Source organism: Urocampus carinirostris, chromosome 17 (genome assembly GCF_059441175.1).
Source record: "Urocampus carinirostris isolate Australia breed hairy pipefish chromosome 17, RoL_Ucar_1.0, whole genome shotgun sequence".
NCBI classification, from domain to species: Eukaryota; Metazoa; Chordata; class Actinopteri; order Syngnathiformes; family Syngnathidae; genus Urocampus; species Urocampus carinirostris.
In genome coordinates, this window is record NC_142365.1 from 15,229,755 (window position 1) to 15,256,917 (window position 27,163).

At 39.9% G+C, this 27,163-nt stretch overlaps 2 protein-coding genes across 2 annotated transcripts; both read right to left on the reverse strand.

Annotated features, from left to right (window-relative positions):
- Positions 1-7,091: 7,091 nt before the first annotated feature.
- Positions 7,092-14,886, reverse strand: snx12 (sorting nexin 12). Its single transcript, XM_088321643.1, has 4 exons — positions 14,531-14,886; positions 11,872-11,967; positions 11,667-11,791; positions 7,092-10,503 (listed from the first exon to the last, which is right to left on the reverse strand). The coding sequence occupies exons 1-4, from the start codon at positions 14,693-14,695 to the stop codon at positions 10,401-10,403; spliced, it is 489 nt and encodes a 162-aa protein (XP_088177769.1). The 5' UTR covers positions 14,696-14,886; the 3' UTR covers positions 7,092-10,400.
- Positions 14,887-15,460: 574 nt separating this feature from the next.
- Positions 15,461-26,130, reverse strand: LOC148349315 (ras-related protein Rab-39B-like). The gene is made up of 4 exons (XM_088321642.1): positions 25,803-26,130; positions 21,208-21,431; positions 19,735-20,005; positions 15,461-17,795 (listed from the first exon to the last, which is right to left on the reverse strand). Exons 2-4 carry the CDS (start codon positions 21,420-21,422, stop codon positions 17,640-17,642), a joined length of 642 nt encoding a protein of 213 aa, XP_088177768.1. The 5' UTR covers positions 21,423-21,431; positions 25,803-26,130; the 3' UTR covers positions 15,461-17,639.
- Positions 26,131-27,163: the final 1,033 nt, after the last annotated feature.

Sequence of the window (27,163 nt, forward strand, 5' to 3'; positions counted from 1 at the left end):
ATTGTCTTAGTTTACTTGAGGAATAATTTGAAAAAGTTTTAAAACAGGCAAAACTGCCCTAAAAAGGTGCTTGAGTGGCAGAAAGTACTGCTCATTTTAAATTTTTGGGAGTTTATTTCACTGATTGATTAAAAAAAAATTTTTTGCAGTGTTGTGTTCAATTGCATGCATTCATGTTTTTTTTTTAACTTTATCTATTGTAAAATATTTCTTAAATTGACCAAAATTTTCTGTCATCTGTCATAAAACTAGAACAATTGTTTTAGCTTACTAAAGAAATCCCTTTTTAAAAAGTAAAATTAAGGAAAATTTTTGCTTCAAAAGTTTCCTCAAATGGCAAAAAATATTGCTAATTTTAGGGATTGATTTGCATATTTTACAAAATTATTATTTTCTAAAAAAATAAATTATCAAATGCATCACCTTCCTTCATTGCAGTGCTACGTTCAAGTACATATAATAAATGTTTTTTACTTTGTAGTAACATGGGAAAAAATCCTTAAAGTCAGTCAAATATTTTAAGGACTACTTCTCTGATCTTTTTAAAAATGATAGTTAAAAAGATCAAAAACTTTTGTCCGAAAATTGGCAGTGGGCAGCTCCACGCAACTCTAGACATAATTATGGAAAATTCAGAATTAATGGAAAATATGGCCCCCGCCCACTGTTTTCGTTTTGTAGCCCCCACAACGTTGAAAATTAGCAAACACAAACTGTTTCTTTCCCCATTCCTTCATTTTGCAGCAACGCCCCGTTTGTCCTTGCGCGACCTGGCTGTTCTTTCGATTTATTTCCACTTTATCAAGCTAACTCCCCCATCGTTTTCTCTACAAACACCAACGTCATTGCATGGCGCTAGTAGCGCTAACCAAACACAAGCTAATCTCTGCCTTTGGACTGCTGTGCCCATCATGCGTGTCCGCTTTCATTTCTCAGGACCGCTTTGTGTTGCAGGTTGTCCTTAGAATCTTTTGGGGAGGTCACACGTATCATTCCTTGTTTTTTGTTGAAGTGGCAGTGCGTATTTATTCACCACTTAAGAGTCATTGTCGTTAAAATGGAGCTGAAGCGTGTGAATTGGAAGAAAACTCACCATGAAAGCCAGAATGATACCACTTCTCCTTCCAGATTTGGGAAATTTACGCAAGCATTAGTACATGAAAGTTGGTCTTAATCCCTGCCGGTAACAATAAAAGACCAAGCAAGATGGATACACCTGGAGCATCTGAAAAGAGCCAATATCTAGAGTTGGTCAGAGCTGGAGGAAGTTTCTAACTTCAGCAGCCAGTGGGAGAAGCTACTAAAAAGGCCAGTAAAATATTCCAAGAGCACAGAGCAGCAAACGATAACAGTAGCAGTTAGCCGCGAGCCATAACCTGCAGCCCACTAGCTAACTTGAGTGACTTGAGAAGGAAACAGAAAAAAAGTAAAGATGCCTAAATGACAGGGCCTGGCAATCATTACACGCAGAGCACACCTAAGGAAGGACAAAGCAAGTTTTATTTTTGGGGAGCTGCTAGCAATTACATTAGCAGCTAGCAGCAAACCATAACCTGCAGCCAATTAGCTAACAAGAGTGACCAGAGAAGGAAACTGTGAGAAAAAGTTGGAGAATGCCCGGATGACAGGACTTGGCAACTATCGCTTATAGGGCAGAACTCTGGAAGCACAAAGCATGCTTTATTTGCATGGGGCAGGTGACGATTTCAATAGCAGGCTAGCTGCAAGACATAATCCGCAGCCAAGTAGCTAACACGGGTGACCAGAGCAGGAAACAGGGAAAAAAGTGGAAGATGGCTGAATGAAGGTACTTGGCAACTATCGCATGTAGGTTACAGCTGTGGAAGGACAAACCTAGCCTCATTTACATTGAAAAGCTAACAATAGCGACTAGCGGTGAGACATAACATGCAGCTAAGTAGCTAACATGAGTGACTAAAAAAGGAAACAGTGGAAAAGGCTGGTAGATGACTTAATGACGGGATTTGTCAACTATCACATGCAGGGCACAGCTGTGGAAGGACAAAGCAAGATTTACTAATAGGGAGCATCTAATACCTACTATAGCGACCAGCCGCAAGTGACTACCAGGGGTCCCTATATAATGCACACTTGTGCTTGAAATATATACAGGTAATAGTAGTATTCCTCAACTGATGGTTGGGGACCGAAAGGTGGGTTAACACGAGTGACTAGAGAAAGAAACAGTGGAAACAGGTGAAGGATGCTTGAATGGCAAGACTTGGCAATTATCGCATGCAGGGCACAGCTTTGGAAGGACAAAGCAAACTTTATGTACACAAGGCAGATGACAATACCGTTAACAGGATAGCTGCGAGACATACTCTGCAGCCGAGTGTCTAACAGGTGTGACTAGAAAGGGAAACAGGGAAAAAGTGGGAATTGCCTGAATTAAAGGACTTGGCAACAATCGCCTACAAGGCACAGCTGACAAAGCAGCTAGCAATTACAATACGAGCAAACAGCGAGCCATAGCATGACAAGAGTGACTAGAAAAGGAAACGGTGGAAAAAATGTGAAAGGAAAGTTCCCTGAATGACAGGATTTTGCAACCATCGCATGGCCTGTTTTTGCTTAATATTTGAGTAAATACTGTTTTGTTTAAATTAAATATTTTTACACCACCAGGGTTCGCTACATAGCACGCACAAGCTTGCGATGCATTAAAGCAGAATTCTGCACAAGGGCTAGTGATTTGAAATTATTTGATTTTTCAAACGCAAGTACAGTGGAACCTCGGTTTTCGAACGCCTCTCAGTTCGAACAAATCGGAGTCCGACCAAAAATTTCGAGAAATTCTTGCTTCGCTGTTCGGTCAAAAAATCGGAGTTCGAACGCCGGTAATGCGTGAGTGCGTACGCTAGGGTGCGATGCTGAGCGGCGTACGAGTGTAGATCGCTTTTTTCGTGACCGACTGTTATCGCGGGCGGACGTGCTTTGTTTTGCTTTCGCTTTTAATATAGGTGTACGAAGTGTTTTAGCCCCTAATTATGCCTCCGAAGAAAGTCAGTGCAAACAGCAAAGTTGCTACAGGTGAAAAAAGAAAAGTAGTGCGTACAACTATTGCATTTAAGAAAGAAATAATAGCACCACCGTCCACCTGCGCCTTCTGCTGACCACCACAAAGGTAAGAAATCCTATTCATAATTCTTTTCTTTATCCTTTATTTTATTTTTACACGTTCATGTTAGCGTAATCTTTCGTACGGAAGATTACGATAACACGAACGTACGTTTAGCCTGGGTTAGCATTATGTTTACGTTGATCATTCAAAGTAAACACTCAGGGTGTTGGAACGGATTAAAACGATTTACATTATTTTTAATGGGAAAAATGATTTCGGTGATCGAACAAATCGGTTTTCGAACAGGGTTCTGGAACGGATTATGGTCGAGAACCGAGGTTCCACTGTAGTGGTGAACCATTAGAATGCTGCTACCCCTATTTATTCCTTTATAAATGACAGTATGTTCTCCCATATGCTTATTTTCGGTAGCTAAAAAAATCCGGTCCCCTTTCTTATGAATGGACAGGAAGCTGTGAAATCAAACGAGAGACACAATGCATGCGCAGCGTAAACCAAATAAACGGCATTTACACGGAAAACGCCAAATTCCAAACTCAATTGTGTCCAATTATAGTCACATCACAAGATCTCGATTCCTGGGACGACTTTAATCCACCTGCAACGTAATCCCCCGCAGCGAAAGAGCAACAACAGGAAAAAGGAGCTTTGAGATTTTCATGTGTAGCAAAACAAAAAGAGGCAGTGTTGCACAAACTCAAGCGTCTACTCGTATGTATTGTGATACTTTCTGCCTGCCATTGGCCGAATCATGAAAACAGAGATTGTTGGACAAGGTTACAAACCTCTCCTAGAGAGAGAATGCATATGTGAGAGCAAAGCAAGCATGTACTTAAATGAACAGTGTGTAAAATAATGGCTAAGTAGTAGTGAACGATGAGAATGCTATGACCAGTATTTGAAACAGGGGTGTCAAATTCATTAGCTCAGGCGCCAAATCCGTGATTATACCGGGTTTATATAAGGCTAGGCTACAAATGGGAGGGGGGGAGGGTGGTGGTCATAATTCTAATAGGTTAAAGAGAAAGAAAGAGAGAGAAAAAGAGAGAACAAAGAGAGCAAATGAAAAAAGAGGGGATGAATGGGAAACAACAAAAGAGAACAAAGAAAGAAAATTAGTTAAAGAGAGAGAGAGAAAGAATTGAAGAGAGAAAGAAAGACAAAGATAACCTGAGAAAGAGAAACATAGAGAAAAAAAGAGGAAAAATAGTTAGAAAAAGAAAGCAAGAGAGAGAGGGGACGAGAGAGAAAAAGAAAGCAAGAAAGACAGAGGAAGAGAAAGAAAATAAAAGAAAAAAGGAGAGGAAGAAAGAGAGTAAGAGAGAACGACAACAGAGAAAGAGGCAAAGCGAGAGAGAGAGAAGGAGGGAAAGAGAAGAGAGCAAATGAGAGAAAAAAGAGGAAAATAGAAGCGAAAGATAGAAAGAATGGGAGACAAAAAGAGAGAAAAAGAAAGAAAATAGAGAACTAGAGAATGGAAAAGGAGAAAGAAAGAGAAAAAAAGAGGAAGGTTAAGAGAAAGACAGAGAGAGTAGGGCAACTAGAGAAAAAAGGCAGAGAAAGAGAGAAAGAGAAAATAAAATAAGAGAAAATAAAGCAAAATAGAAAAAATGAGAGACACAGAAAGGGAGAGAAAAAGAGAGAGTGACAGAGTGAAAGAGAAGAAAGTGAAAGAGAGAAAAATACACCTCCTGTTGCTTTGGGAGCGGCACCTTGCTTTGGCGACATCAAGTGTTCACATTTAAAACTGCAACTCGTTTTACTTTAAACGTCTTGCGGGCCGGATCTAAGTTCATCAAGTAGTGTACTACATAGAGGTTTTGTGGTTAATTTGAGGTTTGAGTTAAAAAATGGTGAAATCGTACTACTTGCGTTATTTCGTGTCCCTTCCTGTTCCTTGATCTGGTTGTCATCAGTAGTTTCACACAATGGCCGACAGGACCGAGTGCCTTTTCGAATCTATCTCCATGTTGAACAATTAACAAGGCAAGGCGTACATTTCTAAAAGTGTAAATATAATGCATACCTGTCAGCCTCCACGCCCTTACAAAATGTAGTATTTTCCCTTACGAAATAATCTTACACCATATTTTTTTTCCAAACGTGTTTATTTATGTAGTTTAACATGCTATATTGTACATGTGTTTTGTTATATCATATAAATTGTTAATTAAGATTTTGTTGTGAGATACTGAGTTGTTCGACATGAATGAGGTTTATTATAAAAAAAGTTCAAAAATGAAGTAGCTTGTACATTCACTGTAGAAGGAAAAAATACATGCAAATATAATTAAAAAGAATAATACATTTTCCCATTCAAATTATTAATTCATTTTCTGCATTAAATTATTGTTGGTAATATACTGATTAAAGGGATAACCACAAACCTGTCTTTTTACATTTTCTCCTTTTATACTTCCTTTTTTTTCTTAACTTCTTTATACAACACAATAATTCGTAATATAATGCATCAAAGCAAGTGAGCCGTTGGAGAGCCGGCTATCTTTAATGAGTTATGCCGAAAAAGCCGGTTCTCTAAAAATAGACAGACTTCCTTTCACTATGCAACTACCACATGAAATCCGATGTTTTTTAAGACCACATGTATTTCAAATTTACTCAATCAACCCCGCCTGTTTTTTTTCAGATCAGAAAGACTTACGGCGTTTTAATTCAGGTTCGGCCATTGCGACTTGATGATTGTATCTGAAGAAAATTAAAAACTATATGAATAACCTATACTTTTCGTGGACAATATCTCTGTATTATTTGCAACATCCTTTGCTGTCTGGTAATCCTGAAAGGGGGATGCCACATGTGTGGTCCCTTCTCAATGTTTCTTCATTTTCCTCATGTTGAGGTTTTTGAGTTTTTCCTTGCCCTCATGTTGGTTCCAGATCAGGGGATGGTGAAATAATAGTCTGAAAAAAATACTCTATGTAATAACCTGTGAATCCCTTTGAGACTCTTTGTGATTAAGGGCTATACAAATAAAAATGACTTGACTTAATGTAGGCCTAATGCTCTGCTTTCGCCTTATTCACATGTGATCGGAATGATGTATGATGGGAAATCCCAAGGCATGCGCACAGTAGAATCAAACCGCTCGCTTCGTTTGCAACGAAAAAAAAACTATACCGAGATAGAGGCTACCGCGGCAAACTCGTTTGACTTGATTTGCCGTTTCGTGATAGTCGGTGCATACCGAATGGTACCCATGATTGACAAATTTGCGTTTTTCCGTACAGATTTTCTTGTACGTCGTACACGTCTTAAAATGCATGATAAACGTACTTTATACGGCAAAAACATACAGGTTGACAGGTATGATAATGTATAAGCAACTATATATTGTAATTATTTAGGCAAATGTAAAATGTGTGTACTTTGTTTTTGTGAATTTATTAACACATGAACTCAATGCATTTTTTGCAGTTTTCAGTCCGGAAAACAAATAATGCTTTAGTTACACGTCCACTGTGGTCATGTTCCTTTTTTGGTGGTTTAGCTTATATCGATGACATTACACCACTGTTTGTGGATACATTTCTTCTGTTTATAAAAGGTCCTTTACTGTCCTGGATTGTAACCTTGATCTGTTGGTTGGTTGGATCCCTTAACCACTGGGGTCGTAGACACACCATTTCCTGTGGTGTGTCTTGGGCAAGAACCTGGTAGTGTCCATCCCTCTCCAGGCCAACATGTTTGCACCCAGTCCTGAACGTAGGCTACAAATATAGGCTGAACAATAAAGCATAGCACTAAAAATCAAGGCTAAATTTTTGCCGTTGACATATATTTTGTGATTTGGCCTCCAGGCCGAACTGAGTTTAACATGCCTAATCAAGACATTTCATGTCATAGGTTCTCGCTGAACAAAGTAGGTCACGCACCAGCATGGGGCCCTCTCTTCACACTGCTCCCACCACATATTTCCCACTCAAAGTTTTTTTTGCCCGAAAGAAAAGCTTTTGTAGTCGTGACACAGCAGGCAGCAGGAAATTTAATAGTGGGACAGAAAAAAAATAACAGACACATTCTTCAGCAATCGTTGTGGAAACGGGAATGATAACATGTACAGTATTAATACACTTCACAATTGTCTTTGTGGAATTGATTGAAAAAAAAAAATCAATCACTTGAGAACCGATGATCAATTTTTTGCAGGTTAAAAGCGCAGACGGAATGAAGAAAATGCCAACGGACAGTGCTACATGTTGCTCGGCTTTTTGTCATCAGAACATGGCGACCCATGCTAAACTGGGAAAGTCTTTCGGGTGAGGAATCAGCGTCAATTAAAAAAGAAACACAGTCTATTGCCAAAAATTGCAGAAGAGGAATGACAAAAAGAAAAAGGATCCGCATTTGGGTAATAATCGTGTCGTTACCTCCGCCGGCTTGAAGCGCTAGAAATCAACAAAGAAGGTGCAGGCGTCTGTTTGAAATTAGAAAGAGAATAAAAACAATAAAAACACAACAATCCAATTAGACTGGCCTGATATTAGAATGTAAAAGGAATTGACGAAGATTGTATTCTCAAAAATGTGAAAGATTGTCAGAACTTATTCTATTCTGGCCTGGATTTAGCACTGTCGCTAGCAGCATTGGCAAGTAGCATCCCTTAGGTGGCTAACTTTGCCTCAGCCATAAAAGGCATTGAAAATCGTGATCTTAAAATAAAGATAATTGCTTCTTGGCTTAAATTTGGTTCATTTTTTTGCTGGCATAACTGCTAGCCGCATTAGTAAATAGCATCCGTTTGGTAGCTAACTTTGCTTTAGCCGTAAAACACTTAAAATGAAGATAATGATTTCAAAAGAAATGAAAAATTGTTAGGTCGTGTCTCGTTCTTTTTTTAGACTAATGCAGCACTCCCTTGGGGCCTATTTAATTCTATTTCTGCATTTCATGGTCTAAAATAAGCTTTTATTGTTGCTAACACAGCCGTGAAACGCATTAGCAAATAGCATCCCTTTGGTGGCTAGCTTCACCTTAGCCGTAAAGGGACTTATAGATCGCCATTTCAAAAGAAATGAAAGCTTGTAAGATCATTTCTGTGTCCTATCGTTATTTTACGGGACTCCTCTGTCCTAGATTTAGCTTGTATTATTGCTAACGCAGCTGCTACCCACATTAGCAAATATCGCTTTGGTGACGAGTGTTGCTTTAGCCGTAAAGTTCTTCAAAAGAAAGTCGTGAACTCAGAAGAAATTAAATATGAATCGATCATGTCTGGGTCCTTTTCTAGTCCTTTCTATTCTGGCGGTCCATGGCCAAGATTTAGCTCTTATTGTCACTAATGTTGTCGCTAACTACATTAGCAAATAGCATCGCTTGGGGAATAGCCTCACTTTAGCCATAAAGGACTTGTGAAAGATTACAATTTTAAAAGAAATAAAAGATCCTCAATATTTTGTTGTTGCAGTCCCTGTCTAGGATTTAGCTTATTCTTTTGCTTATGCAGCTGCTAGCCGCATTAGCTAATAGCATCCCTTTTGGTGGCTAACTAGTATCACATTTGGGAAGAACCTGGCCTAAATTTAGCTTATTATTTTGCGGATGGGGGGCAGCACGGCGGCGCAGTGGTTAGCGCTTGTGCGGCACAGTTCATGTCATGGGAACCTGTCGTGGGTTCAAATCCAGCTCCAGACATTCTGTGCGGAGTTTGTATGTTCTCCCCGTGCTTGCGTGGGTTTCCTCCGGGCACTCCGGTTTCCTCCCACATTCCAAAAACATGCATTTCAGGTGAATTGGCTGGTCCAAATTGTCCCTAGGTGTGAATGAGCGAATGAGTTGTCTGTCCCTGTGTGCCCTGCGATTGGCTGGCAACCAGTTCAGGGTGTCCCCTGCCCACTGCCCAAAGATGGCTGGGATGGGCTCCAGCCCCCCCGCGACCCTAATGAGGATAAGCGGTACGGCTAATGAGATGAGATTTTGCGGATGCAAATGCTAGGCGCATTGACAAATGGCATCCATTAGGTGGTTAGCTTTGCTTTAGCCGTAAAGGACCTAACAAAAAGATCTGAAAAGATCATGTCTGGGTACCATTTCCCGTCAGTCCCTGGCTTAAATTTAGCTCTTATTGTACCCAATGCAACCACATTAGTAAATAGTCTCGCTTCAGGGGCCAACTTGGTCTTGGTCGCTAGCATTCCTTTAGCAGTTAATGCTCAACAATTTAGCAGCTAATGCCAATGTCATGGTCCTTAAAAACTGTAACTTGGGGAAAAATGAAGTGGTTTTGAATAAATCAAGCCATTTTCGTGGGGGGATTTTTGCGCCACAACCAATAATAGTGTTCACAAAAGGGGCAAGCCTATCCATCCATAAATCCATGATTTGTTCCGCTAATCCTCAGTAGGGTCGCGGGGGTGCTTGAGCCCATCCCAGCCATCTCCGGGCAGTGGGCTTACTGTATTTGTTGTGCCCTCTTGTCATTAATCTGAATTGTAATGGTGTAATAATGCAGTACAGTCCTTTGACACTTCTTATGATTAAGGGCTATATAAATAAACATGACTTAAATTGACCCTATATTTTTGATCGTATTACAGAAATGAAAGCCATATTGTCCAGTTCTGTCAATAAACGTAATTTAAAATAAACACAACATCAAATGACATTTTATAAAGCCATGAAATGTCATATACTACCAGATAGACTGAAAGCTTAGCTTGCAATTCATATGAAAAAGCAGAATCTCTTCATATCAAGCAAATCAAAATTATAAAAAAAAAAGCATGACTATAACAGAAAAATAAAAGAAGCGTTCAGGTACAACATGCAGCTGGCAAATATTAGTGCGACTGATTTCAACACAATTCTGTTATTGAGTGACATTCAACTATTCAGAACTTAACAATAGTTCACACGCAACTGAATTAAATTAACATATATTTTTCATGAAAACTATGTGTATAATTTTTGGTGAACTATGGCTTAGTTTCAAAGCTCATGCAACGGAATAGCTTAAGAATTAAAAAAGCAAACTTACTTCACTCATACCTAAAAAAAAAGGAAAAACAGAACAAAACAGGATGAGAAATTGCATCAGGCAAGCTTAAGTTGACATTTATCTACTTTATTCACAATATATTACAATCATGATTTTTCTGGTACTCGTTGGAAAAAAACTTCACCGTGAAAGCCAGAATTTCACTGTACAATCACAGAACTACTGTCGGCTTGTCGTTAAGAAACAGAAGAGATCGCGGTGGGAGAACGAGCTCCGAAATGGACTTGATATTCAAAGAGAGGACGTACAATCGGTAGATTGAATGAATCACAGTCAAGTCTAGTGTCGTACTTTTCCGGGTATGTAGTTGCGGTCGATGTGGGCCTCCTGCAAGAACATGTGCAGACAGCGCTCGTTCTGGGCCAAAGGGTGACCGGCGATTCTACAGAAAAAACAAATCCACAGTGCAATTAAGTTCAACTTTTGGCAGGGCAAAGGGTGTCAAGCTCGTTTTTGCTCGGGGTCCACAGAGTAGAAAGAAATCACTCGCGGGGTGGACTAATAGATTAAAGAGAAAGGAAGAAAGAGGGGAAGAGAACGAGAGCGATTGAGTGCGCAAGGTAGAAAAAGGAACAGGGCTAAAGAGTAAGAAAGAGACAGAGAAAGAAAGAACAAAAAGAACAAAAAAAGACAGAAAAAGAGGGTAAGAAAGGAGAAAGATAAAGATAGATAGAAAAGGGTAAGAAAAAAGCAAGAGAGAAGAGAAAGAGAGGGTAAGAAAGAGAAAAATAAATAAAAAGGGAAAATGAAAGAGGGCAGAAGAAATAAAAAAGAAAGAAAAGGAAGAGAGAAAGGAAGAAAGATAAATGGTGAGATGGACTGAAAAAAGGAGGAAGAGAAAACAAAAGGAAAAGAGAAAGGGTAAGAAAAGGAAAGAGAATGAAAAAGAGTGAGAGTGAGCAAGAGAAAGGATGAAGGAGAAGAGTTAAAGGGGGAACAAGCAAAAGAAAAAGAAAGGGCAAACAATAGAGAAGCAAAGAGAAAGGAAGAGAGAAAAAGAGGAGAAAGTGAGGAACTTTTCAAATGTTAGCACAATCCCAGTGTTTATAGAAAAAGAAAGCCACTTTCAAATTGTAAGCATGACTTAGATCAAGGGTGCTCACGCTTTGACAGCATACGAGCTATTTAAAAATGAGCAAGTCAAAATGATCCACCCATCACGGACGGAAACAAAACATCTAAATATTTTCAAATGTTTTGAGGATCCTCTTAACATTCTTTGATTACGCTGAAAACCAAAACCAATGAAGATTCCAGGACACTCCAATGAAAACTAAAATCTTAATTTGTGTAATTGACTGCTGACAGTATTCCTCAATGCAAGACTCAAGGAAATCTAATGCCTCAACTCAAAATGAAACAACAGTCCAATGGTAAAACCTGTCAAGACGATGCATGCTGCATTCGACCGCTATATGGCAGGATATCTCTTCAAATACAACAAAAAGTTTCCCGTGATATGCCCCTACTACTACTTCGGGGATCCACCTGTAGATTGCGATCTACAAAACAAGCACCCCAGAGTTAGAGATTGCATTTGTGAACCTGTTGATAAACTGCTCCAAACCAAGCCGGCGCTCTTGGAGGAAGGACTCCTCAAAGAGTCCTTCGTCGTTACGGAACGGCAATTGTCTCTTCAGGGCTTTACCCGGGAGATGTGGCACTACAATCTGAAGTGGGGTGGGAAATAAATATATATATCATACCAAGACTATTTTGAAAAAATGGCCACATTTCCAAATCAGCTCACTTTGCTGTCTCGCTCCAGCTCATTCTTTAACCATTCAAAGTCGCTGTATCGCCTGGTGACGCAGGAATCCTTCAGCTTGAAAATCGGGAGGTTGGTCTGTGGAAAGACCAAGAAGCAGACGGTCAGCATTTTGCACATGTGACTTAGTAAATATTCCACAGAGCAGGGGAAAAAAAATGAAAACATCTTATTCTAGGTCCCTTAGAACAAGGACTTACGAGAGTCAGTTTCTTCCCCAAGGCCATCACCACCCTAAACAAGCGTGCAAAACTAAAAATATATATCTGTTACATGTTATTGCACTACTTTTCATGGCAGTAGTCTTACGATGCAGTATTCTTTTATTGCTCCATTACTAGATTTTTGTCTAAATCGAGATTATTTTTCATATTTGCAAATATTGTTCACATTTGCGATGTACGTCTTTTTCGTACACACCTCCTTTTACTGTTCCCAGTCTTTGTTTTCAAATCCTAGGATGTTGAAGCAAAAAAAGAGATACATTTGTATGCTGTTGTTAGCTGCAATTACCTTAAATGTGTTGAAACCTTCAAACGAAAAGAGACTTGTCTGCTCTGCTGCTGTTTTTACTTTAAGTGTGCGAGTTAAAGTTTTTTTCTCATCTGTGCGCCTCGTTTTTTTTTTTCATTTTATTACTGAAAAGTTAAGTCAAAGACCCTACAAACTGTTACCTCACCTGCGCATTTTCCCTCAAAAGATTTTACCCTAACAGGGTGGAATCCTGAACTGTTGCAGTTGCTTTCCGAAAAGTAACAGAAGTTTAAATTGATTAATAGATTATTTCTTGACCATTATATTGCCCTTCTTTATTAAGGTATACAGTATATGTAATGTTAAACTCATATTATCATAGAAGCATACATTTGTGAAGGGAAAATAACGACAATATATTCATTAATTATGATTCTTTGTGTGACAATTATCTCCAGAAATTCCTAATGGTGATAGCCCTAACCATTACTATAACTTTGGCCATTCTCCAAGATCTACTTTATAAATATTTTCTCCTTTTTAATCCCAAAATTCTGAGGTAATCCCCCTTCCAGGATGAGAGGGCTGCAATGGATGTCACAATATAAGGACACAAACATGAAACTGGTCAATCATAAGCTATGGAATAGAAGTGTGTTTTAAACCCAGATTGAAACAGTTACACTGAGGTTGCAGATCGAATCTCAGGTGGGAGATCAGTCCACAGCACAGGGGCCCAGAATGGAGAACTCCCTCAAACCTGCGGTTCCTTTCTTGGCTCTTGGGATCACTAGCAGAACACCGAATTTACTATTTTTGACTCAATTATGTCCAAGTTTAATGGGCAGCATGGCGCCGCAGTGGTTAGCGCTTGTGAGGCACAGTTCTGAGGTCATGAGATTGAACCTCCAGTGTGGAGTTTGCATGTTCTCCCTGTGCTTGCGTGAGTTTCCTCTGGGCACTCAATTTTCCTCCTTCATTCCAAAAACAAGTTATTTGACCGGTCCAAATTGTCCCGAGGTGTTAAAGAGCGAGCGTATTGTCTGTCTCTGTGTGCCCTGCAACTGGCTGGCAACCAGTTCAGGGTGTCCCCTGCCCACTGCCCGAAGATAGCTGGGATGGGCTCCAGCACCCCCGCGACCCTACTGAGGATAAGCAGTGGAGATAATAGATGGAACCAAATTTTACACATCTATTATGTCGTAATCAAAAAGGATCTAATTTAACCCAAAATATCTCCAGAGTCGGGGTGAAGCTTCTGTCTGTTAACATGTTTTATGTTATATTTTAATAATTTCCGTGTTAGCAGTTTACAGCTAGCATAGCTTAGCATTATTGGCTTCGCAACACGTTTTTCCAAACATTAATTACATTTAGTTCAACGAAATCTGACTAGTCTTTTTTGTAAGAAACAATGAAAGTTCATTGGACAAATATTACATTTTGAGACAACGTTGAATCAATATTAACCTCACCCGGTTAAAATCGTTGTTAACCCAACCTAGCAAAAACAGTTTGAAAAGACGTCTAAATAACGTCCGTCTTTGGTTGAAAAGTGTTGAGGGGAATTGTATTTTATAAGACTTTGACGAGACAGCATTTTGGGGGCTGAATTCGGACAAAATTACGCAAGGTAAACACATACTACTACACATTTTGGATTCGATTTTGTCCATGTTTAATGGGCCAAACACAACCAAATTTTAGACGTATGTCAAAAACGGAGACCACGTTTAGCACAATCTTCGTTGCTGGTGAGAGGGGGGCATTACTTTATTATCATGGTTAATTTGATGTATTGAATAGTTTCCTTACTTAAATAATTCCATATGGTTAAAGTGTGATGTGGTAAAGACATTCGTATCCGTGTTAGCTGTTTACAACTAGCATAGCTTAGCATTGTTAGCTAAGCAACGCATTTTCCAAACATATTCATTTGAATCAGTAAAATTCCGTTTGATCATTTTCCGCACATAATATTAGTGAACGGAAGTGTACATTTTAAGCATGACTTTAACACACATTTCATACAATTACAGTCTCTTACGCCGACCACAAACTAGGCCTCAAAAAAATCCCCAGCGCTCGAGTTTCGTCGACTCCAAACAGCCACTCTCACAGCCAGTTAACCCTCGTTAGCCCACACCGACTAAAATCAGACATTTACCCGCATCCGAACTTCATAAGTGGTGTACCGCTGCCGTCCTACTCCTACGATCTGCGGGTTGAAAACGTCGATCTCCAGAAAATTGCTGGGCGGACCGTAAGCATCGGTGAGCTCCTGCGGCTTGGAATTAAGCCGGCGAGTGTCCGCAACCGAAGCCTCGGTCATGATGTCGGGCTCCGATCGGCTTCCCGTCACGCTGGAAAAGACGTCGAGGAGAGAAGGTGATGCGCCGAGGATGAGCCGAGATCACGCGGAGGCATTAATTCATAACGGAGGCTGCTGGTGTCTTCGGCCGAGGAAACGAGCCGATTGAGAGGATCCTGTTACCCGGCACAGCCGTTCCCCGCCCTGCGCCCCACCCTCCTTCAAGTAAGAACATCTAACACTACCCTTACATTGTTACCTTTTATGCCAATTGCTATAATTTTCACTTATTTCATTGAAGCAATCCAATTTGAGCTGCTTACAAACACAGTTATGCAAATATTGATCAAAAATATTTATATTTCATTGTTTGGGTTACTAGTGTGAGGGCGCCACCTATTTGCCAAATATTAGCAATGCATTGTATGTATTGCTCAGAAAATATTTCATGCATACGACTTTTAGATCGTATTTTCTACTTTTTGCAAAAATCTACCATTACAAATGCATTCAGAAAGTTAACATTATTTTACTCAATTAAATGTAAATTTATTAAGCCAGTTAAGATCAGGAGATGGTGTAATTGCAATCTGTGCAGTCATTTGACATTTTATGATTAAGGGCTATACAGATCAATGGGACTTGACTTCAGTTTGCAAAATCTTGCGAATCGCTCGCTATTTTGCTTGCGCGTGTGCATTGGTGTAAAAGAAGAAAGTAACCTGCCTAAATTGAAGCTCATTTTCACAAGATATCACAGGAGACATGTTATTAATCAGACAAATATTCTGTCCTTAATTTGTTCCTTTATTGTTTGAAGTGTTAAGAAGAAAACCAACTAAAAATGTATTCTTATCGATGCACATTTTTTAAATGAATTGATCACTGTACACTTTTTGTTTTATTAGTCAGTCAATGGACAGGTTGCCGGGATCTAGTACACAAATTACCTCAACAAGGGAGGAGTGGTTGGAGAGAACCCACCTGCGTCAAATCAGTCTGAACACCTGCTGTTCATTAGTCTTTATATACACTGTAGCCAACGGCAGCGGTATTTGGGTGATTATCTTTGGCGGGTCAGTTTTTGTTGATTTGTTGCGCCATACCTCAATTACATAAGCATTTTTTGAGCATGTGGTCGGTTTGGAGGATCTGGCAAACCCTTTCCCTCTTAAAGGGCGCCAACATGGGGGGAGTAGCTGGAGGGCACACATTTGTGCCAAGTCAGTCCCCACGTCAGGTTTTTCTTATTTTTTTTGTTAGTTTTGTCTGTTTTTGCTGATTTGTTACTTTGTAACTGGATAATTGTACTATACATCATTATTTTTGAGCAATTGGTTATTTTTTCAGGATTTGGCAAAGCATTTCCCCCAATAGAGGGTGCCACCAAGGGGGAGTGGCTGGAGAGTGCCCACCTGCACAGAATCAGTCTTCAGACCAGCTTTGGTTGTTACTTTGTACCTGGATTTTGTTACGATACATCATCTTTTTTCAGAAATTGTCTTTTTTTTTCAGGATCTGGCAAACCATATTAACCCCCAAGAAGTAACCAAAATGGGTTGGAGTGGCTAAAGAGTGCCCACCTGCACCTTATCAGTCCCTCCATCTGCACAGCAGGTCAATTTTTTTCTTATTTTTTGTTAGTTGTTTTGATACCTATTGCTTGTTTTCCTTAGTTTGTTACTTTGTCCCGAGATTTTATTACCATACACCATCTTTTTTGAGCAATTGTTTTTTTTCAGGATCTGGCAAATCATTTTACCCCCCAAGAAGAAACCAACATGAGTGGTAGTGGCTTATGAGAGCCCACCGGCACTTAATCAGTCCCTACATCTGTTAGTCGTTTTGATACCTATTGTTTGTTTGTCTTAGTGTGTTACTTTGTACCTGCATTTTGTTCCTAAACATTACCCCTTTGAGCAATTGGTTGTTTTGTTTTTTAAAGATATGGCAAATTATCCCCCTTGCCCCACAGAAAACGCCAACATGAGTGGATTGGCTGGATAGTGCCCACCTCCACATTACACCTGTTTTGTTTGTTACTTTGTCCCTGGATTTTATTACCGTCCCGATTCACGGATCTCTTAACCGCTACGGTCGTAGGAGCACCACTTCTTTTTTTGAGCAATTGGTTGTTTTTCAGAACCGGGCAAACCATTTGCAGGATCGAGCAAACCATTTTCATTCTATAGGGCACCATACTCGGGAGCAGGGGAGTGCCCACCTGCAAATCGGCTCACATCAGGTTTCTGTTTTATATATCTGTTAGTTGTTTTGAGACGGCTTGTTTGTATTTGCTTATTTTTTACTTTGTACCTAGATTTTGTCACAGAATCTCATCTTTTTTTGAGCAATTTCTCATTTTTTAGAATGTGATAGACTGTTTTCCCCCGCATGGGGGGAGTGGCAGGAGAATATACAGCTGCATATCAGCTCCAATCAGGTTTGTTTCTATGTTTGTGTTAGTTGTTCTGAGAACACTTTTTATGGTTTGTTACATTGTACCTGGATTTTCAGGATCATTTTTCAGGATCTGCCAAACCACAACCCACTTCCTAGAGGGCACTATCATGGGGGGAGTGGCTGGAGTGTGCCCACCTGCACCTCATCAAGTTTGGAGTATGGTGGTCATTTCATCCCCACATTTTGGGTACACAGCAAATCGTATAATCTGTCCTTGAAATGTTATCCTGCTAAATAAGTAATGTCCAAAAATCCTTTTGGTTGAGTAGTGAGTGAAAGGTCCGACCTCCATTTTTGTGTGTGTACATCAATAGTGAAGCCTCACTAACCGCAGAGTGAAAGTGTGTTTTGTTTTTTCCCGAAAAGCATCATAGCTAAAATGTGGAACAACGCCGGGGAGCTTCTTGTGCTTTTCGTCCACAGAACAGAAAAAGTGTCGTGGCCACGTAACGAGTAAAGCGTCATGGAAAGCGATTGAGAATGAAAGAAAATCCAAATTTCCTCAGCAGAGGCACTGTCGCGCCGTTTTGGTGACTTCCTCGGACGAGTGCACCGTGTTGGGCACCAGTCCGCTCTTGACGCCTTCCCAACCGTCTTGGATCTTGATGTCGCCTCCGCGCACCAGCTCGAAGATCTGCCGTGTCAGGTCCATGAAGGCCTTCGGGAGACAGGATGCACCAATCAGACAAACTCTGCTAACTTTAGCTGCTAGCATTAGCAAAGGTGTCGGGTAAGTTTTTTTTTTTGTCTCGGGGAGCCACGAAAGCAAAATCACTATGTTTTCAAAGAGTCACCCAGACAATTTACACTTTCATTTATCAAATCAGTTGTCAATGTCTGTAATCTTCTGCCCATACGAATTTCTTCCTTTTGTAAGCCAGTCTCAGATGTGGCTCTTTCTCTCTCACAATTGCTGATTCAATTATATTTTCTAGTAAAAGTGATCTTGTTTAGCAGTTGACTGAACCCTGGGATGCAACAACTAATCGACAAAATCAAGTCAAGTCAAGTTTATTTGTATAGCCCTTAATCACAAAGAGTCTCAAAGGCCTTCACAGACCACAAAATGTCAACGCCTAATGTGTGTCTTTGTTTTTCAGTACTATGCTTCATCATTAGATAGATAGATAGATAGATACTTTATTCATCCCCGTAGGGAAATTCACACTTCCAGCAGTCTACCCCGTTGTTTATTAACAGATTAACATGATGCCCTAGGGGTGCTTGTAGCGGAGCGGATGACGTCACGCCAGTCCAAAAATTCGACATCCCTGCGGCAGATGGAAAACTTTTCTTTGTGAAAATCCAGGGATACACCACCTCGTGTTAGCAAGTCCGCCTCCTCTCCGATTCCCCCCGGCTTTCGTGTCTCTGTTTAGCGGCGTTGAAGCCGGGTAGCTCCGGGTGGCTACACGTTAGCGTCCGGAATGCTAAACGTGAGCCACGTTTCCGCAAAACACAGCAACTGCGCTCCCTGTGCGCTTCGATGTTTTCCACCAGCACTCGATGATCTTATTTGGTCGTGAGTTTGCATTTACCATGATTACGGATGGTACCGAAGACTTATAACGCCGCTAGCCGCTTCGCTAGCTCCGGCTCTTCTTCCACGATAGGCCCCTTCATCACGCCGGCACGAGAATTCTTCAGGGCAAGGAGTTGAAATTCCTTGAATACACGCATTTTCTGTGCGCTAAAACCCATGTCCCATAGGATAGAAGTAATCCATAGTGTAGTTGTCAAAACGGGAAGAAAAAACACCGAAGATGGGAGCAGACAATAAAACAATAGGGCAGCTGCTGGAAAAGGCAGCCGCTCGTGGCAGCGCCGCTTTGATTAAGCCTGCTTTGTAACGTTATAGAGCATATTTTACTAAACATTTTTTTTTTCAATTTTAAGACAATACAAGTTACTTATACAAAACTTAAACACACGTATACAAACCTTGAACATATAAAATATAGCACTGAAGCTACTTACGAACAAATTTAAGTTACGAACGATCCTCTGGAACCCATCTCCTTCATTTCATGTTATTTTCTTTGAAAAAACGGGGATTTTTCTTTAAGAATAAGAACATTTCTAAGTAACCCCAAATTTTTGAATGTTAATGTAATTAACATTATTATTATTTACGAGAAAAATCACAGTTAAAATGAACCTCGACCATCTTAAGTGAATGCGGGGGAGTGACACATTTTAAGTGGTGTATTTGTTGTATATGGGACACAGGCTATTGCATTATTATTTCATAGATTGGATCAAATCATCAAACATCACATAGTGAAATAGAATGGGCCTGAAGATTTAACTTTCGTCTAGAGAGCAGGTTTGGCAGTTTTGTTAAATTTTTTGTTAAAATGTATTGTATAGCTCCCCCTCACCAACATTATATATATATATATATATATATATATATATATATATATAGAATATACTCCTTTCATCGCTCTTTCAGTCAAAAAGATTCCCGACCCATGAGTTAGCGGAGAGCTACAGCCCACAGCCAAATGATTAACCACTCTTAAAATGGAAACAATTTTAAAAAAGTCAAGGATTCAGAATTGTGTTTAAATTGTGCTAAGTGGAGAGGAACAAACCGTTTCTACGTTGATGGCGTCCCGCGCTGAAGTCTCCACGTAGTTCATTCCAAAGGCGGCGGCCATTTTCTCGGCCTCCTGCCGGCTGACCTGCCGCTGGTTTTCCAGGTCGCACTTGTGTCCCACTAGCAGGAAGACGATGCTGTGCGGTTGCACGTGGCTTTGCGCCTCCTCCAGCCAACTATGCACGTTTTGGAAGGAGCGCCGGTTGGTGATGTCGAAGAGAAGGAGGCCGCCCACAGAATTGCGGTAGTAGGCTCGGGTGATGGACCTGGGAGCGGGAAGCGCCAGTATTTATACAGTGGTACCACATAATACGAGCAGATCTAAACTTAAGAATTTTGATATATAAGTTATATTTGCAACAAAAATCTTGCTCGCGATACTGAGGAAAATCTGCCTGAGCAGTCCCAGATGCTACCACTAGAGAGCGCTCACCGCCATCAGCTCAGTCCAGTTTGCAAATGCTCTTCCTGCCATCAGGCACCTGATTCCACGACTTTGTTTATCAATGTAGGGTACCTGTATTCTGCACCGAGTTCGTTTTGATCGCATTTCTTGAACCGCATTTTAAAGCATTTCCTTTCCGTGACTTTTTGTGACCTTAGCAATGAGTTTCAAAAAGGGTAACGGGAAAATGTCTGAGAAAATAAGGAGAGTGATGAGAATTGAAACGAAGCTAGAAATAATAGAAAAACACGCTGTTTGTGTGGGTGACCAAGCCAAGGAGTACAATGGGGAAGCAGCGAGTACCGATCACAAAACCGTGGAAGAATTTACGCAGCGCTTTGCTGTTATTACTTCAGAGAGAGGTTCTATTCCTTGCAGAAAAACAGGGAGGAGGAGAAGGTGTTGTCTAGAAATGAGATTAGAGAGGTGCTTGCTAGGTGTGAGAAAGTTGCTTCTTTCATTACAAAAAAAATCCAGAAAAATTGGCAACTGGGCCTCTTTTTGCCTTAAATGAAAACTTAAATCAGGCAACAAATAAATTCACAATTGTGCTGTTAATGTTTTCTGTATGTTCGCGGTCATTTAAAGTTTAACTTTCATTTTTAAGTGTACTGTCAGTGCTTTGTATTATCAAAAGTTGAGTGCTGTCACTCCACCTACACCCCCTTTACTGCTGCACCACACCAACTTTCTCCATGGTAAGGGCTCATAATAAACTCACATTTTTGTTAATATTTTCTAAATGTACTATTGTATTTTTATGTTTAATTGCTATTTGAGTGATGAGGAAGATGTGTTTTATAACTATTTAGGGTTCACTTTGCTTTTGGAGGTCACGAACCAGCCAAATTAGTTTTTATTTATTTCATTTTGGAAAAATGTGATGGTACAAGAGCATTTAGAGCTATGAGCACGACTCTGGAACAAATTAACTTTCTATGAAGAGGTACCACAATGTTTCAATTTATACCAACGCTACCAAACTAGTGTACAATTCCTGATTTATTTCCCCATTGATGTCACCTGAACCTCTCCTGTCCGGCTGTGTCCCAGATCTGGAGCTTGACCCTTTTTCCGGGTTCGATTTCCAGAAGTCGCGAAAAGAAGTCCACTCCAACGGTGGGGTCCGAAACGTGAGCAAAGTGGCCCTCGGTGAAACGGCGGATCAGGCACGACTTGCCCACCGTCGAGTCGCCGATCACGATGAGGCGGAACTGGTAAAGCCAGATGGTGTCCATGCTCAGTTTCTACAGAAAAAAAAAACAGAAAACGTGAATAAAACGTGTACCTGAACAACCGGAAATGTACTTAATCAACAATAAATAACAAAATATAAAAAATAAGTACTCAAACAACATAAAAACTTAAAAAGATGAACAAAACGTGTAAAAAATACCCAGAATATGAATACAATTGTGAATACATAATATTAAAACACCAAAAAACTTAACCTAAACCATAAATATCCAAACAATGAAAAATATGCACCTAAACAACTAGAAATACCCCAAATATGAAAAAAATGTGTACCTAAAAACCAAAAATACCCAAAATATGAAAATACGAGTACCTCAATAGTCAGAATATAAACAAAAAATATAATTAAACATAATTACCCCAAAAATGAATAAAACTGTCATATAAACAACTATAAATGCCCAAAAGTATGAATAAAATGTTTCCCTAACCCAAATTACCCCAAATATAAATAAAATGTGTATCTGAACAACTCTAAATACCATTATATTCATAAAATGTATGCATAAACCATAAAAATTAACAAAATGTGTACCTAAACAACAATAAATACTCAAAATATGAAAAAATGGTTCCATCCTACAAAAAAAAACCAAAGCATGAATACTAAGTATACTTAAACAACGGTAAATACTACACTATTCAAAAAACAAATACCTAAACCACAAATACCCAAAAAAAGGACAAAACTTGCACCTAAATAACTAGAAATACCCAAAATAAAGAAAAATATTTACTTACACAACTAAAAAACACCCAACATATGAACCAAATGTGTACCTAAACACCCAAAATATGAGAACACAGGTACGTTAACAACCATGAATAGTCAAAATATGAATAAAAACAATAGATACCCCAAAATGAACAAAACTTCCACATTAACAACCACGAATGCCTGAAAATACGATTGAAATACGTACCTAACCCAAAATACCCCGAATAGAAACAAAATTTGAACCTAACAACTCTAAATACCTTAATTTTCACAAAACGCAGACACAAACCATAAATACCCCAACAAAACTCTAAATACTCGAAATATAAAACAATATGTATCCAAACAACAACAAAATACCCGACACATGAAACATAAAAACCAACTGCAAATACCATATTAAAAAAAAAATGTAAACCTAAACCATAAAGACCCAAAAAATGAACAACACATGTACCCAAACATCTAAAAAATACCCCAAAATATGAAGAATGTGTACTTGAACAACCAAAAATATACCCAAAATCATTTAAATTCAGAGTATCAAGTTCAAATAAGAAACCAGCCAGAACAGATGGTAGACCCAAGCGCGTAACGTTTCACACAAAGCTTTATTGTAGAATCAAGGAAGTCAGGTGCGGAGAAACAAACGAGACAGTGCTCCGGTGCCCGTTGGGCAGGAGGAGCAAGGAGCTCACGGGCTCGAAGCGTGGTCGGAATGCGTAAACGAGTAGAGTTGCCAGGACGGGCGATCGGAGCGTAGTCGATGTGCGAAAACGGGTCAAGTAGCCGGAGCGGGAGATCGGAGGGTGGTCGATGTGCCAAAATGGGTCAAGTGGCCGGAGACGATCGGGAAGTCGGGGACAAAGGAGCAGGATACGGGTGACAGATGGGAGCCAGAGTCAAAAATAGTGCTTGCCTGGCGTATGCGGAGGTTTGCTGACAGACTGACAAGGAGTGAATGGAGTACTGAGTTTAAATAGGAGGAGAACAAATCAGGCAACAAGTAGCAGCAAACAAGCGGGCACAGGTGAGGGCAATGAGTAATCATGACAGAAATTATTATGATTATTTTTAACTTTTGTAACTTCTTTATTTTTTTTCAAGTTTTTCCACTGTCATAATTTTACAGTGTTGTCAAAATTTGTACAATGAGAAAAAAATAACTAATAAGGAAGATCAATTTGCTCATGTTTTTGTTGAAGAAAATGAATTAAGAAATAGAGCAGGGGTGTCAAACAGGCAGGTCGCGGGCCGGATAAGGCCCGCTATGGGATTAAATCCGGCCCGCGAGACAACGCTCAGAGAAGCGCAAGAGAAAAACGAGCTGCAGGTTGAAATATATCCACTTGATGTTACCAAAGCCATAATGCCTCTCACAAGTGCTGTACTTGTATTTCTCTCTCTCTTTCTTTCTAACCCTCCCTCCCTCCCTTTTTTCTCTATCTCTCTCTCTTCCACTCCCTCTGTCTCGCTTTTTCGCTTTCCCTGTTCCTCTTTGTCTCTCTCTCTGTTACTTTTTACCCTCTTTAGCTCTTTCTTCCTTTTTTCCTTTTCTCACTCATTTCTCTCTTTGTCTCTCTCTTGCTTTCACCTTCTCTCTTTCTATTTCTCTTTGGATTTTGTTCTGTCTCTTTCCTTCCCCCTCTCTCAATAATTCTCTTTGTATCTCCTTTGTTTCTCTTTCTCTTTCTTTATTTCTCTCTCTCTCACTCTCTTTCTCCCTTTCTCATTTTCTTTATCCCACCCTCTCTACTTTTCTCTCCCTTATTTATTTATCTCTTTTTTCTTTCTCTCTAATTTACTAGCCGGCCCCCGAGAGAATATTTGTTCTATTGTGTGGCCCCTGACTTATAATGAGTTTGACACCCCTGAATAGAGTAATATGAGAAAAATAGCACTTAAAATGAGCAAACCTTCATGATATGGAAGATAGTTTAGCTCAGGGGTCTCCCCCTGTAAACAACTAAGGTCAGTCGCAGATCAGTTCTAAAAATAGTTTACCAGTGCTGGGTCATTATAATTTTCTAGTAAAATGATTTCTTTAGTGGTTGAGTGTATTGAACCCTACTTCTAAAAAACAACAAACTGGTAATAACAAAGTAACAACCAAGTAACAGCATAAGTTGTTATTTTGGAAATGCATATGTAAACTGGGTACCCTTTGCGCTAATTTGTAAGAAACAGCTCTCAGCTTGAAAAAGGTTGGGAATCCCTGGTTTAGCTCTTTTATTTATTGTAATTCAAAATCAGTTAAAATGGAAAAAAATATTACTTAAATAAGCAAAATTGCCTGAAAAATTGCTTCGCTCATTTTGTTAAGGTTAACAAAATGTATTGTATTTAGAACACCCCACACCTGTCCCCAGTTAGCCTGACACTTCATATGGATATTTTATAGTAATTTTCATTTTCCAAACTCACCTTTATCCAGTCCACCCTGATTTCCGAGGTTTGTTTTTTGTTTTCTGGTGCTGATAAGTTTTTGAGCATTTGTTTGGTACATTGTTGAATATGTTGTAATCAAACACCATCGTTTTTGAGCACTTTGCCTTGGTTCCGGCTTCCTGCGTTTGGGTGCACCGGCGGCAGTGGCTCAGGAGGTAGAGCGCTCGACTTGGGATCAAGAGATCGCAGTTCGAATCCCGGCTCCTCCGTGTTACATGTCGAAGTGTCCTTGGGTAAGACACTGAACCCCCAATAAGCAAGTTAGCGCCTTACATGGCTGCACGGACGCTATTGGGAAATGTGAAGCACATTGTAAAGCGCTTTGGGAAGTCTTGACTTGAAAATGCAGATCATTTCATTTCATTTCATTTACAGTAAAATGAAACAAAAAACACTGTTTACATTGAACAAATTTGCTCGAGATAGGAGATCAATGAACTAATTTCAAATTTTATCCAAAAATACTGTACTATACTGTAGGTTTCCTGCTTTTATACAGTTGGTTGGTTGGATTCCTTAACTACCAGCTCAGTAGCCTAGATGGTAAGGCGCCCGCTTTGAGACTGGGAGGTCGGTGGTTCGCGCCCCGGCCGAGTCATTCCTAAGACTTAAAAAGTGGTCGGCGGCGCCCTCTGTTGGCTGCGGCTGCATCGGCTCGCTACAACGGGTCAGGTGCAATCGACATTTCGTTCTGTGTACATTGTTACACAGAATGACAATACAAGGAAATTATTATTATTATTATTATTATTACTAGGGTCATAGGGGCAGCATTTCCTGTGGTGTGTCTTGGGCAAATACAGCCTGGTGACGCCCATCCCTCTCCAGGCCAACATATGTTTCCATCAAGAATTGGATGAATTAAATGTTTGCTTTAGAAAAAAACCTTTGTATTAAGTAACATGTTTTTATAGTTCTGTTCTTCAATGAAAATAATCAACTATTTTAACGCTAATTGTCGACAGGAAGTGACGTAATAAAAAATTACATTCAAGGATATAAACATTACACACACGAACAATGCTTTCCTTGTTTTGTCTAGAATTTGGGGTCCATATGTATGTAATTTCAGGCCACAGCTGACCCGCGAGCTTCACTTTATACACCTAGGCCTACCATTTTTTTAGCATCATGCTACTGCGCTAACATCACACCCATCACCGAACCAATCAATACAAAATAAATGCTGACTTACCTTGAAAGCAGCAGCTCAATGAAAGACGAGCCTCATTTGGACATTTAAAGAAACACAATTCAACAAAATAAAGGGAGGAAGGAAAACGCAAGGTTGTTGTTTATCAGTCGCGCATCGCGTCGAATCACGCGTGGAAACAAACAATGGCGTCTTCAGCACCGAGACCTGTTTGCGTGGGTAGTCGAGGTGGAAAAAACGTCGAAAAGGAGGGTGAATAAGACGAAAGCATCACAAACACTTGCAAGCATCAGCTCGCCCTCATCAGCACCGCTTTCCTTTTTTCCCCCCCTCGATGTGCGTTTACCGTAAATGCTGAAACAGAGACGCAGCCAAATACGCCGGAAGTGACGCATTCGTAGTTAGAGGAAATTCCACTTGTCCCAGTTTACATGGCTTTGGGTTCACTTTAATATAAGTACGCCAAATTCTACCAACAAATGTATACATTTAAATTAATTAAAAATAATGACGTGAAATGACTTAAAATAAAATACCAGTTTAAATGTAAAATAATACAGTTTGTTTAAAATGATGTAATCGATTTAATAATTTCTGATTGGTACAACACCAATTCAGAACGGCTTCTTAATGATTATATAAACATATATATTTTTTAAATGAACCAATTGATTGCAATGACACTAACATTAAAATACAGCTCATTTGGAATGTTCTATGGGCACTTATCTTGGGGAAAACAGAATAGGGCCCAACCTAACTCAGACCCCAGCTCCGAAGGCCCCCAAGTAAATCGTGTTGGAGTCCCCTGATCCAAACCTTAATTTAACAGCGATACATGGTTAAAAAAATCTGAAAATAAATAAAATAATGATGTTTAATCAGATATTTAAAAATAAAAATTCTAGCTTATTGTCACGGTTGCCATGGCGCCCAACTGGCCCCGCCCGTGTGGCGCCAGCTGCGGCTCGTTGACAGATTGGCTTTCATTCTATTTAAGCTCAGTGCTCTCACTCTTCCTTTTGTCGGTCTGTCAACGAACCTCTGCCCCGCAACACGTGGGTTTTGACTCGGTCCTGTTTCCTGTTGGCATTTCCTGTCCGGTAATTGTTCCCGTTTATTTTTGCCCTGTTTAATATCGGTTTCCAGTTTCGTTCCTGTCTATTTTTGTCCTGTTTACTAGTCTCTCCAGTTTTCATTCCCATCTAGTTTGTCCTGTTTTATTTCGATATGCTGTTTCATGTCATTCCTGTCTGTCCCGTCCTGTCCGGTATCGACCCCATCTGTCCAATATCAACTCGGGCAATTGGTATCGATCTCATCGGCTGCTAGCTTCCTATCATTTCACGCCAGACTGCTGCCTAACGTGCGTGACTGCCCATTTTCCGTAAAAAAAAGGCTTG

What these genes read in the sequence shown, in the direction of transcription:
- snx12 (XM_088321643.1), bottom strand. Translation starts at nt 14,695, where the DNA reads ATGACCGAGGCTTCGGTTGCGGACACTCGCCGGCTTAATTCCAAGCCG. An exon ending in CTTATGAAGTTCGGATGCGG is followed by an intron (nt 11,968 to 14,530) that starts GTAAATGTCTGA and finishes GTCTTTCCACAG; the next exon opens with ACCAACCTCCCGATTTTCAA. An exon ending in TTGGAGCAGTTTATCAACAG is followed by an intron (nt 10,504 to 11,666) that starts GTTCACAAATGC and finishes TTTTTTCTGTAG; the next exon opens with AATCGCCGGTCACCCTTTGG.
- LOC148349315 (XM_088321642.1), bottom strand. Translation starts at nt 21,422, where the DNA reads ATGGACACCATCTGGCTTTACCAGTTCCGCCTCATCGTGATCGGCGAC. An exon ending in GCCGGACAGGAGAGGTTCAG is followed by an intron (nt 20,006 to 21,207) that starts GTGACATCAATG and finishes TCCCGCTCCCAG; the next exon opens with GTCCATCACCCGAGCCTACT. An exon ending in ACGCCATCAACGTAGAAACG is followed by an intron (nt 17,796 to 19,734) that starts GTTTGTTCCTCT and finishes TGTCTCCCGAAG; the next exon opens with GCCTTCATGGACCTGACACG.